General features: G+C 35.8%; 1 protein-coding gene and 1 pseudogene across 1 annotated transcript; one reads left to right on the top strand and one right to left on the bottom strand.

Annotated features, from left to right (window-relative positions):
- Positions 1 to 4,089: 4,089 nt before the first annotated feature.
- On the top strand, positions 4,090 to 5,219 carry LOC132277758 (uncharacterized). Its single transcript, XM_059779607.1, has 2 exons — positions 4,090 to 4,261; positions 4,635 to 5,219. The coding sequence occupies exons 1-2, from the start codon at positions 4,090 to 4,092 to the stop codon at positions 4,892 to 4,894; spliced, it is 432 nt and encodes a 143-aa protein (XP_059635590.1). The 3' UTR covers positions 4,895 to 5,219.
- Positions 5,220 to 12,362: 7,143 nt separating this feature from the next.
- Positions 12,363 to 12,461, bottom strand: LOC132280284 (small nucleolar RNA R71; annotated as a pseudogene).
- Between the last annotated feature and the right edge of the window lie 813 nt (positions 12,462 to 13,274).

Raw genomic sequence — 13,274 nt, 5'->3', positions numbered from 1 at the left:
ATCATTTTGTGCGCAACCTCGGGGAAGACACCACACGCCAGAGGTAGAAACAGTCCTCCGACGATCTACCAGACCAAGCCGATGGCCCACTCACCTCCAAGACTACCAAGTGAATCATGCAATGCCTTCCTTGCCTACGTCACTTCCAGTTAAGTCAAGCACTCACTATCCATTGTCAAGGTATGTGTCATATTCTAATCTTTCCGATGTTCATCGCACCCTTGTTTTTAATGTATCTCACTTGGTCGAACCAGAAACATTTAAGTAGGCTTATAAGGATCCCAAATGGATTGAGGCAATGAATGCTGAAATCACGGCACTTAAAGTAAACAAAACTTGGTCTCTAGTTCTTCTCCCCTCAGGCCAACGTCCCATTGGATGCAAATGGGTATTCAAAATCAAATATAACTCTAATGGTAGCTTTGAACGGTACAAGGCTCGCCTAGTTGCCAAGGGGTTTACTCAACAAGAGGGGATTGACTGCACAAAAACTTTTACTCCCGTTGCCAAGTTCACCACTCTTCGGTGTCTAATTGACATTGCCTCCGTTCGTGGTTGGATCCTCCATCAAATGGATGTCCAAAATGCCTTTTTACATGAAGATCTTACTGAAGAAGTATACATGACTTTTCCTCCGGGTTTTCGCCGACGGTGAAAGCCACTTCTGTGTCGACTCCACAAATCCTAATACGGGTTGAAACAAGCCTCACGGTCATGGTTCCACAAGTTTCTTACTGCCATCAACAAGTTTGGCTTCCACAATCTTAGGTCGACTACTCCCTCTTTAGAAAGGTGTGTGGGGACTCTTTTATAGCCATCCTCTTATATGTTGATGATATGATCATAACAGGAAATGATCAGAAGGTTATTAATGATGTGAAAACTTTTCTTGGGTCTTGTTTTAAGTTAAAGGATTTAGGGGCGTTGAAATATTTTCTTGGGGTTGAAATAGCTCGATCTCAAATGGGTATCTCCATCAATCAATGCAAATACACTCTCAACATTCTTCAAGAGGCAGGATTACTTGATTCGAAGCCTGCCAAATTTCCTATGGAACAATCTTTGAAGCTCACTCCTACTGACGGTGACTTACTCAAAGACCTGACACATTATCAACGGCTAGTGGGGAAGTTGATATACCTAACCATCACAAGGCCGAAAATCTCTTTTTCGATCAACACACTTAGCCAGTTTATGCAGGAGCCTAGACAACCCCATCTTAATGTTATCCACCGCTTGCTTAGGTACTTGAAAGGTTCACCAGGACAAGGGTTATTTTTCCCATCTAAAGGCGATTTGAATTTAGTTGGATTTTGTGACCCAGATTGGGCTGGAGATATTACAACACGCCGATCAGTACTGGTTACTGTGTTTTTCTTGGAAAGGCTCTAATTTCTTGGAAAAGTAAGAAACAAACTACAATGTCCAAATCTTCAGCTGAAGCAGAGTACAAGTCTATGGCATCAATCACTTGTGAATTAACTTGGCTGAGACATTTATTACGGGATTTATGCATTAATCATCCACAAACAGTGACTTTATACTATGATAACCAAGCAGCCATGCACATTGCTACTAATCCAGTTTTTCATGAAAGGACGAAGCATATTGAGATTAATTGTCATACTGTTTAGGAGCGCATTGACCGAAGAGAAATCAAAACAACCTACATATCTAGTGAAAATCATATTGCAGATATATTAACTAGGGCATTGAGTCAAATACCATTTCACACACTTCTGTGCAAGTTGAACGTTCTTGACATTCATGCTCCAACTTGAGGGGGAGTATTAAAGTAAGAAAAGATTCCGCTGTGATATCCCGGATTTATTCCCATCCTTTATTTCCTCATTACATAGTAATTGCCCAAAGCAAATCAGGATAGTTGACTACTAAAATTGGGAAGGAAATTAATTGTAATTATTATATTTTATTCTTTCCACATTATATTTTATTCTTTCCACGGTTGTAACTATTGTATAAATATACTCATGTAACTCTTCATAAATTTTTGCAGAAATTATTTATCAAAACATCTTTTCTCGTTACTTAATTTTTCACTTCGTTACTTAATTTTTCATCATCATCCTCCTAACGAAACACCGAATTAGCTTTCGATCACATACTCCCTCACCTCCCTCTCTATCACACCCCTCATCACATCCCAAAACTCCGCCAGCAAGTTCTCCTCCCTCTGCTGCTCTAGCAACCCACAACCACCCACCCTTTGAGTACAAACAATTATTTAGGGGTCACGTTCATGAGTAAAAATCTGAACTTTACTCAACCAGTATGCAGGGCGCGCTTTGCACAATGTCACAAGGATTTAGTGTGATACCCCCGGTTAATTTAAAAAATAAAAAAATTGTGACTAGAATTTGCATCTCAATCAAATACTTCTCAATATTTCATTAGTCCACATCTGTAAGACTATGGTCCAGGGAAGGATCGCTATGGCGAACAGAATGTCTGGGAAGAGGCCTAGAAAAGCAAGTAGGGTGGTTTCCCAATTCTTCTAGTGATGTTTCCGCCTCACCTTATTTCTGTTTTTGCCATATATGAAGTTCATTTTTCCAAAAACTCAAACAAAGCTCAATATTTGAAAAGTGGGAGGCAACATTTCAAATTCACAGTTAACTTGGTGGAGGTTACTGTGAGATATAACTTTTGTAATTGGCTAATTTTAGTGTCAAAAAGTGTCCAATTGAGTTGTAATTTTTGTTTTATCGATGTCGGAAACAAAACAACACGCATATTTCGATTCGATAAGAACTTCATTTAGAAAAAAATATGTTGAATAAGGACACTTTATATTAGGTTTTGTGAGCTAGGAGTTGGGAAAAACATTGTTATTTGTGAAAATTTTGAAGTCTGGAAAAGTACATCAGGTTGCACTTTAAGTCCAAGCACTTTCCAGATACATATTTTAGTAAGAATTGGTTTCCTCTTTAACGAATTAAACTTGCGAGATTTTCTGTGTTTTATTTTTTATCTTGAGAGAACACATAAAGAATGATTTAAGATGTTGTTCTCTATCTAATCAGAGTTCACAATACTGAAGATCCATTGATACTGTTAAAAAAAAAAACAAAGTTTCTATTTATCTTCATCAAGTCAGATTTGAAAAAATGGAGGGATCCATAAAAATTTGAAGTGGTTAAGCATTTGTAGAGTGTTGTTGATCTACCAACAATCCCTCTATATGAGTCAAAAAGTAAGCCTAAAGCCAAGAACATTTGGACACGAAAGTTACAAATTATTCATATTTATTCCACAACCATTACAAGGCAACTCATTGTTAATTTAAGTTCAACATTTTGTAATCGAAATTCTGTGCCTTCCATATTTTACCAAACTAGAATATTTTTATGAAGTGGGGCTCAGTAATGCGGATTAATGTATCATATAATTAATGTTTTAATATTTTTTGACATTATGTAATGATTCTTTATAATAATTATAATTAAAGGGAAAAAAATAATAATTGAACCAATAATTTACGTTTAAAAGATAAGTCGAAATTTTATTGATGTTAGATATGTTTAAGTGAGACACTATTCACGCTTTAAACATATTGAAAGGCATAAAAATCTTTGGACTAATGTTTTAGATTTGAATTATAGACCAGAGTAGCATTCTTCTTTATTTTTAAATTGCATTGAATTATATGGTATTCTTGTTCTTAATGGAGAGTTACCAAACAAGGGATGACTAAATTTACTTTGTCAACCCATTTAAATTCCCATTATACCAACCCTTCCCTCTTGCAGTATTGCCAGCTCAAGAAGGGCCTTAATGGCATTTTGTGATTGTATGAACACTTTCTAAACCGAGTTAAACTATGTTGAGGTCTTAAGCACCAAAGTTTAGAGTTGAACAATATGATCATTTTCAACAAAATCCATCTAAATTATTTTTCCCATTATTTTTGCCAACCAAAGTGAGAAAAGATGGTGTTTGAATCCACTATGCAATTAGAAATTATTGCACCAAAACTCTCCCTATATAAACCCCACAAGCCAATGCTCATTGCCACCATCTCATTGCACTCTTACTTTAATTCCTCACTCCCCAATTTGACAACTAAAAATGGCTTTCAGCTATGCAAAATTCCTTGTCCTCCTAGCCGCTGCAGCCTCCATGTTGGCAGCTGGCCAGGCGGCCACTGTTGTTGTGGGAGGGTCGGAGCACTGGCGCTACGGCTTTAACTACACCGACTGGGCTCTTCAACATGGCCCCTTTTACCAAAATGATAAACTAGGTCAGTATATGCATGCACACACATATATATTAGCCATCAAGACTAGCTAATATTAGGTTCTAGTGCAACCGGCTACAAATGAATCGAATTGTTCATGAACAGTTCAAAAAGTACATTAATGAGTAGTTAGTCTCGTCTAGGCTCGGCTCGTGTAGGATTGCATGTGTTCATAAATACATTCATAAATATAAACTAGTATAAGTTCATGTATAAAATATCAAACGAGCCGAACCCAAATCGGAACAAACTGAAGTTGGGCTAGGTTCATTTGCTGCTGCCCCATGTGCATGTGTCATGGAGTAGCTAATATTGAACTTATATATACATGCACTAACCTTTGGTTTGACATTGTTGTGCTAATTGTGATGATCAGTATTCAAGTATGATCCACCAAGCGGGAACAGCCCACCTCACACAGTGTACTTGCTGCCAAGCATGGGGAGCTTCATAAACTGCGATTTCAGGAGTGCACAGTTGTTGGCAAATGTAACACAAGGAAGTGGTGATGGCTTTGGCTTTGTGCTCACTAATAATTGGAGGCCGCTTTATTTCGCTTGTGGAGAAGAGGATGGCAAGAACTGCAAGGAGGGGTTGATGAAGTTCTTCGCGGTTCCTTTGCCTCGTCGCTCATAAATATATACATCTATATATATATATAGATGATGACACAGAAAAGAACAGGGAAGCTTATACACAGCCTTTACATGTTAAAGTTTGGTGGAATAACTGGATCATTTGGTATGACCATGATTGATACTTCAAATAAGTTCTTTTCATTTTTTTTTTTTTTTTTTTTTTTGCTTTCATGTTCTTCATTATGTTGTTGTTCATGTTTCGAAAGGAGTGTTGTGAGATGGCTATGATAAATAAAATGTTTTGTGTTTGATTTTAATTCTTTGCATCTATATTTTTACCCTTAATTGTAATAGTAGGAGGAAAAAAAAATGGAAAAAGGAACACGAATTATATATATATATTGTACATGAGTAATATATAAAGAGAGGGGGTTTGGGCTTTTTAATTTCCAAATATAAACAATCCAAGACAATTAGGTCTACAATGGTTCTTGACCATATCTCAAATCATTAAAACGTGTTTTTTATGGGATTAGAATTTGCATTACAACCCAATTTGCATTACAATCAAATAGTGATGTCACCATTTTATTTTGTGTTTACCTTATACTATTTGAAGTTAAAATTTTCCCAGAAACTCAAAGAAAGCTCAAACTCGGAATAAGCTAATAGTTAAGTCATGACTCAAAAGCGAATATACTAATATTATACTAATATATATATAGAGAGAGAGAGATCCAATATCCCACAATAGTTGTCTACTAAATAAACAACATTCTGTAATTTTACGAGCTTACCTTTTAACCAAAAAAAACATTCTGTAATTTTTCAGATTATCTTTTTGATGAAATTACACTATAATATTAGTATATTCGCTTTTGAGTCATGACTTAACTATTAGCTTATTCCGAGTTTGATATATATATATTGAATGAAGGGCATTCCCATAAAGGCTTAAGTTCATGATTAAGATCTATGAGTTGCATTTTGATTAGTGTCATATATAAACGAATGAGCCCAAGTTTATTATTTTGGAATATGTATCTTCTTAATTCATGAATATTGAATAATAGAATACATTTACGAAACTCACTTGAGGGTCTCACAACTTGTATAAGGTCAATTTCAACTCGAACTCAAGTTTTCTCATTTTACTATTTCCCTAGGGACAAAGTGGGTATGTGTATTGTTTACTAATAAAATAAAATAAAAAAAGTTAAACGGGCAGAGATGGGGGTGGAAAGTTCCCGTTTAGACGGTTTTGGGCTAAGTACGGAGCGAGAGTTTCTAAACAATTACAGGGGCAGGAAAGGGTACACCTGCCCCATACCACCCATTGTTGCCAACCCTAATTTCAGGAGGTTTTGCCTATCTATCTTCAAGAAATATATATATATATATTTTCATGGTATGAATGTTAGATTAGAAGTTAGCAGGTGCAAAGGCTTGAAGCCGAACTCCCTAAGACAATGAGGAGCAACCCAACTGCTGAGTTACGAAGGCATTCGTTAAGAAACAGTTAGGTGACTACAAGTTATGGTCAATATTTCAAATTTTTATTTTACTTATATTTTCGAGTCTAAGATGATTTATCATGATGTTATAATCCAAATTGGAGGTGGTTATTTCACTTTCTCATTATCGAAATTGTGGGTCATATGTCTTATCAAACTAGAAGAAGATTTTAAATGGGGTCAGCATTATATTTTTGAAAATTGGGAGGCAAATTTTTATATAAGACAGAAGTAAAAGATTAAACTCTCATTTTGGTTGCATGCTTTTCGGTTAATTTATTTATTAAATTATTACTCACCATCGGATTTCTAATGCTTGTTTGATTGGAGGGGGTGGATGAGGCATGTCTCTCCAATTTTTTGTTTAGAAGAGTGAAATAGATAGTTAAAAGATGAATGGGGGATACTATTTTTGTTTGTTTGGTTGGAAGGAAATAATTTTATATTCTTTTACCAATGCCCTTACTATATAAAATTACAAAAGGTAGATATTCATTTCAAGTTTTTTGAAAAAGTTAAAATTGGAAATTGTATATGAGTAGGTAGTTAACTATTTTCTCTCTCCCCCTCTTTTTCTCAAAATTGGGCAGATAGAAAAATATAAAGAAATGAGGGATGTTTCATTCTTCCTTACTTCCTCCCTGTCTTCCCTTACCTCCAACCAAACACAAAAAGATTTATTCATCCCTTTTTTCATCCATCTCTCCTCAGTCCTTCCCGCCAACCACCCACAGCATAAAGAGCTCCTTACCAAAAAAGAAATCTCTAAAGTCCCAAAAATAAAAATAAAATATTAATCAATTGATAAATGACCCTAACAAAGGAAGTCTTGACTTTGCGCCTAACTATAATCAATAAATTGACAAAAGGAATATAATTTACAATTAATAAGGTACAAAACATAATTCACATGTAGGATATGTGAAATGATGTGGCTCGTCACACTCCAATCGCATTTAAAGGGAAGACGATTAATGTATCATATTACAATTAATTTTTGATATGCTTGATGTTATGAAACTATTATTATATGAAGAAAAAAATTGATATTTGAACTAATAATTTAGGTCTAAAACATAAGTCAAAGTCTTATTTGCTGTTAAGATATGTTTTAAATGGGACACATGATTCTTACCTAAACATATCTAAGGATATAAAAGTTATTCGATTGATATTTTAGGTCTGAATTATTGACATGAAGAATACAGTTCTCTAGAAAATAAGTGTGTTTATATTCTTAGGTTGCTTGTCATGAAACTATGTAAGACGAAGAAGTTCACAAATATTACGCTTATCAAATTTGACAGTCACAATCTATTTAAGTGAGTTAGAAATGACTAAATAAGACTTTTAAATGTTCTCTCATTTTATTAAATATTTTTAAATAATCTTAAATTCAGCATAATCTAGTACGGAGTAACATCTATTCTATGAAAATTGAAAATTCAAATTTCAAATTTCTATGAAGATAAAATGTGCTTATGAATTCCTTGCAAGTGGCATTTCTATCTTGTTTGGCAGAAAATGCCCAACATTATTAGGTGGATGAAAATTTGCATTACAACCAAATTTGCATTACAATCAAATAGTGATGTCACCATTATATATATATATATATATATATAGTTAAAAGTAAGCTTTTATAAGATGAAAAGAATGTACAAATCAGCCCCACAGTCTAGGGTTACCAAGCTGCAACATACAGAAACAAACCAAAGCTAACAAGCTAAAGCTTGGCAGGAAAAATACAAACATGTACCCCAAGTTAAACCATACTATCCACAGAAGCTAGGCAAATGGTAGCTCAATAAGTCTCCAACTTACAACAGCAATAACTAGCTTGGACTAATCCTTTGAAATGAGAAACCATACTAAAATCAGAACAAATTAATCAGTGATAAGAGCCTGGGCACAGGCTAAGCTGCAACCCTCCATGAAAAGTTTATGCAAGTCTTCAATCCTGTCAAGATTTCTTAGGTCAGATGCCTTTTTTAGTTTGATTGAAGCCAATCTCCCTCTAATTGTTTTTCTAATCTGACAGATGATAGTGTTTAGGGATAAGGATGAATTTCTGAAACCTCTATTATTTCTCTCCATCCAAAGGAAATAAACAGCAGTTGTGAGCAATAATTTATGTACCAAGATTCCCTTAGAACTCTAGTGTGAAGAGCACCAAAGAATCAAATCACTCCAAGAAGAATGTTGGATGTAAAGCCCAATTGAGTGCTGAATGAATGACCATATTACCTTTGAGAACGGACATTGGAAAAATAAATAATACAATGATTCACAATTGGTAAGCAAAGATAACAAGTATTGATATGATGTTTGTGCCTCATTGGTTGTCTATCTGAAGTATACAGTCTTCCTTTCATGGCCAACCAGGTGATGAAGCTGTGTTTGGGGTTATGATGCTTAAACCAAATGGTCTTGTGTCATGGAAAAATGAAGGTAGGGGGAAGGAGGTAGTTGATTGTATGAGTAAGGGAGAATTTGAAGTTTGGAGAGGGCAGCCTTATTACTGAATCTATTTCAGTGGAAGGGTTTAGCAGCTCATGTAACTGAGATTGGAAATTCTGTGTTTGGAAAAATGGGATTTGAGCAAGTAAGTTAGGGACTTCCCTATGATTCAAGGAAATTAGCATATCAACTTTGACTCTCAAGTCCAGTTAAAGAATTTCCCCATCATTTAGGTTGATTTGGTTTAGTATAGGTCCATTTGGAAGCCAATAGTCCAACCATATCATAGTGTTAGTACCCTTCCCAATCCTGTGCTTCAACAGACCCCTTGCCATGTCTCTCAACTTTAATAACCTCCTCCAAAAACCAGAGCTCAAAGCTATTTGCTTAACTGTCCAGAAGCTTCTAGCTTTAATTAAGTATCTATAGTCCATGCAACCCAGAGGCTTTCCTTCCTCTTAGCAAATAACTTCCATATATGCTTTAAATTTGCAATTAAGTTTGTCATTTCCAAGTTTGGGAAGCCCAAATCACCATTGATCCTTGGCCTGCACACCACATCCCGTGCAACTTTAGCACATGTTGACTTCAATTCAAGACCTGACCAAAGGAACCTCCTCAAAATTCTGTTAACTTTCTCAATAACTTTCTTGGGTAGGAGAAAAGTTTGTGCCCAGTAGGTTTGCATGAAACAAAGTATGGATTTGACAAGAACAGTTCTACCAGCAAAGGAAAAGAATTTTGAAGTCCATCTCTTTACTCTTGCTGTGATTCTTTCAACTAGGGTTGTACAATCAGTTGAGCTAAGGGCTTTAGATGTTAGTGGAAGTCCCAGGTAAGTGACAGGTAGTGATCCAGTACCAAAATAAAGGAAGGTGATGAGCGCTGAAAAGTGCGTATTTAAATGATTGATCTTATCCAGTTGTACCACCCTACCAACCGCTTTTGTCCTTTTTCCTAAAAATATCTTCAAAATATCTTAGATTAGTTTTTATCCAAAAAGGCGCTGCTATTGAGGATCGATCTAACTTAAGTCCAAGGTTCGATCAATCGAACTTCCTCCAGTACGAAAAAGTTAAATTTCCAGCCCACAAAAAGTTGTCCTTTATCCAATCATTGGACAATATTTGTTGTACGACCCCAACTCATTTTGGGTATCATTTAACCTACCTATATAAGGATAAGGATTACTTTTTACATCATATCATATCATACCTTGTAGATTCATCTAGAGAGGATTTTTAGAGAACTCATAGTGAGGAAGCAAAAGAAGATGATGAGGCTAGAAACACCATTGGAGATTCTTCATCAACCAAAGAGCAAATTTCTTCCATGGAGCTTTCCCTTAAGGGTTGGAGGACATCATCCATGAGTGGCTAGACATCCTCTTGGGGCTAGAATTTGCATTAGCATGTTTTCTACTTCTTGATTTATGTATTTTGAGGGGATTTGTATTGTGATTCTTGTCTTGACACTTTTATATATATAGATCTTGTTTATTCAATGATTTATGTGGTTTAATGCTTCCAATTGATCATTTCATTCTATCCATATGTCTATGTATACTAGAATAGATGTTCATGTGTTTGCCTCTATTTCTTATGTTATTGATGCATGTCTATGTGTATTTATGCTATAGATTTAGAGATTGTCAAGACATAGTGCTTAATGGCAAGTTCTTGTGGTTTATTTGATGGTTCATACTCATTGTTTGATGGATTGTACCTCTTCCTTAGTTTAATTAGTTTAATTTCATGTCATTAGCTTAGTTATAGAGTAGTTGTTAAATGGGAGGACAATCCATGCTTGTTGTTGATGTTCCATACTTATGAAAAGTAAGTAACATATATCTCTAACCTTGTGATGTGTTTGGATTATGTGCTTAAAGAAAATATTAATGGCTTAATTTGATGTGTTGTGCTATCCACCACGTTGTTTAGACAATATATGCTTAATTTGTCATCCATGTTTATTGAAACAACCGCACACACACACTTGTTGCAATACATATTCTTCCCCTCATTAATCATTCATTAAAGGTGTAGAAAAGTTATGCTTAGTAGTGATCTCTAAACCCCAAGACCTCTCTCTCTTTTATTCTCTCTATTGCATTAGTGTTTACTTTAATTTAATTTACATCTAGTTTAATTCAACCAACCAACCACTATTTTGATCATTCGACCTACTAACCCTAATTTTGATTCCTCAACCTAGTACGACACTCAATCCCTTGGGACGATCCCTACTCACCCTAGCTATATTTTTAGTGAAAGGTAGTAGTGGCAATTTCTAAATGTAAAACTTGGCCACATTGCATAAACTTTGGGTTCGGAGTGGGACATCCTACCAAGTTTTTGGCGCCGTTGCCGGGGATTGATTGATTGGCAACGTCGTATTTATGGCATCAATTAGGAATTAGTACTCTTTTGATCGTGTCTTTACTTTGTTTTCAATTTTTGTTACTTATTGTGTTTGTTCTTATTTGACTAGGAATATTGAGCTAGGAAGCAAGCAAAGGATATTCCAAGCAAAGAAGCTAAGCAAGCAAATGAAAAATGCTAAAATAAAAAAAAATAATAATAAAAAAAACAATTGCTAAGCTAAGCTATAAATTTGGAGTTAAAGTGCTAAAGGACCTTTGTGAGCTTTTTCTTACTCAAACTTTTGGTTAAATCGTCGGCCCGCGTGGAGGCTAGTATTTCAATTCTTAGATAAATTGTGAGCCCGCGTGGAGGCAATTTACTTTTCTTGCATATTGTTAAAGCATGGGAGTATGAGAACATTGTATGAGGAGGAAGTTTGTTAATTGTTGATTTGTTGTGAAGGTGAAGTGTTTGTTGTTATTGCTTATTGTGTAGCATTGTGCATATATGATTGTAGATCATTGAGACCCACTCTTATCCCTTTAAAATTTTATCTTGAATCCATTGTTCGAAACCCTAGGGGAAGAGGTAGTTCTAGCCAATCCATTTCATCAATGGAAGGACACAATGAGGACCATATGGAGGACCTTGGTCACATAGACCGACAAGGTATCCTCCACCCCAATGTGCATCATGATAACATGCAAGTACCATTAGGCATGCCGAGGCCATTCATTCGTCCACCACAACAACAAGGCCAAGTTCCATTGGGAATGCCAAGGCCAATCTATGCTCCATCACCTCCCATTATTCAAGACAACCAAGGTGCCCACGTTGCACCTCCAATTGCTAATCCTCCCCTTACTTTAGGAAGGATTCAATTGCCACCATTTAGAGCACACCACTATGAAATTAAGCCATAAACCATTCAAATGCTTCCTAATTATCATGGACTTCCAAGTGAAGAACCTTATAAGCATTTGGATGAGTTTTTTGAAGTATATTCCACCGTAAAATATACGGACATGCCGGAAGAGATCTTAAGGCTTAAAATTTTTCCATTCACCCTTAAAGATAAGGCAAAATGTTGGTTTAATAATCTTAGGCCTTTTTCAATAACTTCTTAGGCGGAAATACAACAAGAGTTCTTGAAGAAGTACTATCCAGTTTCTAAGACTAATGCTATGAAAACCTCAATTCGAGAATTTTCACATGAGGATGGAGAAACATTTCATGAGGCATGGGAACGCTTTAATGAATTGGTTAGGAAGTGTCCACATCATGATATGCCCAAATGGCAACTAGTTCAATATTTCTTTGAGAGCTTATCGGATAATTACAAGGGCATGGTTGATGCTTCCATGGGTGGTTCTTACATTGATAGGCATGAGGATGACGTGTGGCGTCTTTATGAGAACATGAGTGAAAATTCTTTGCATCGTACTTTATCTTCGAAGAATGGTAGAAATTCTAGTGGTAGAAAGAGTGTTGGCTTACATCAAGTCGACCACTCCAATGAAATTACCGCCGAAATGAAATCATTATCTCAAAGGTTTCATCAATTTTTGATCAACCAAAACTCGGCGAATCAAGTATCTTCCTTCCCTAACCATTCTCATCATGCATCTAATGAGACATGCATGACTTGTTCAAATGTTTTACATTCTACTTCTAATTTTCCCCATAGACATGTGCAAAGTGAGCACCATGAACACGCAAATGCTGTTTTTGCTAATCAAGGGAGTTGGAGGAATCACCCGAATTTCTCTTGGAAAAGCCAAGGGGAGGGCTCAAACCCTTCCCACGGTGGTTTTCAAGGGAAATACATTCCACCTCCACTACAAGGCCAAGGTTCCCAAGGTTTTAGATTATTATATCAATCACAAGGAAACCAATTTTCAAATTCTCATTTTCCTAATCAACCATCATATTCCCAAGGAAATGTTAAAAGTCCCGCTTTCGAAGAGAAAGTTTTGACCGCTTTGGGAACTTTAGAAGCAAACACACAATTACTTCATTCTCACTCTCAATCCATCACAAAGCTAGAAACCCAAGTAGGGCAAATAGCTAACACTTTAAATGCAAGAGAGAAGGGGAAAAT

Source organism: Cornus florida, unplaced genomic scaffold (genome assembly GCF_030987335.1).
Source record: "Cornus florida cultivar Cherokee Brave unplaced genomic scaffold, ASM3098733v1 CherokeeBrave_3.0.0_Hap2_Chr10, whole genome shotgun sequence".
In the NCBI taxonomy this organism is placed as follows: Eukaryota; Viridiplantae; Streptophyta; class Magnoliopsida; order Cornales; family Cornaceae; genus Cornus; species Cornus florida.
This window is presented reverse-complemented; position numbering and strand designations above follow the sequence as displayed.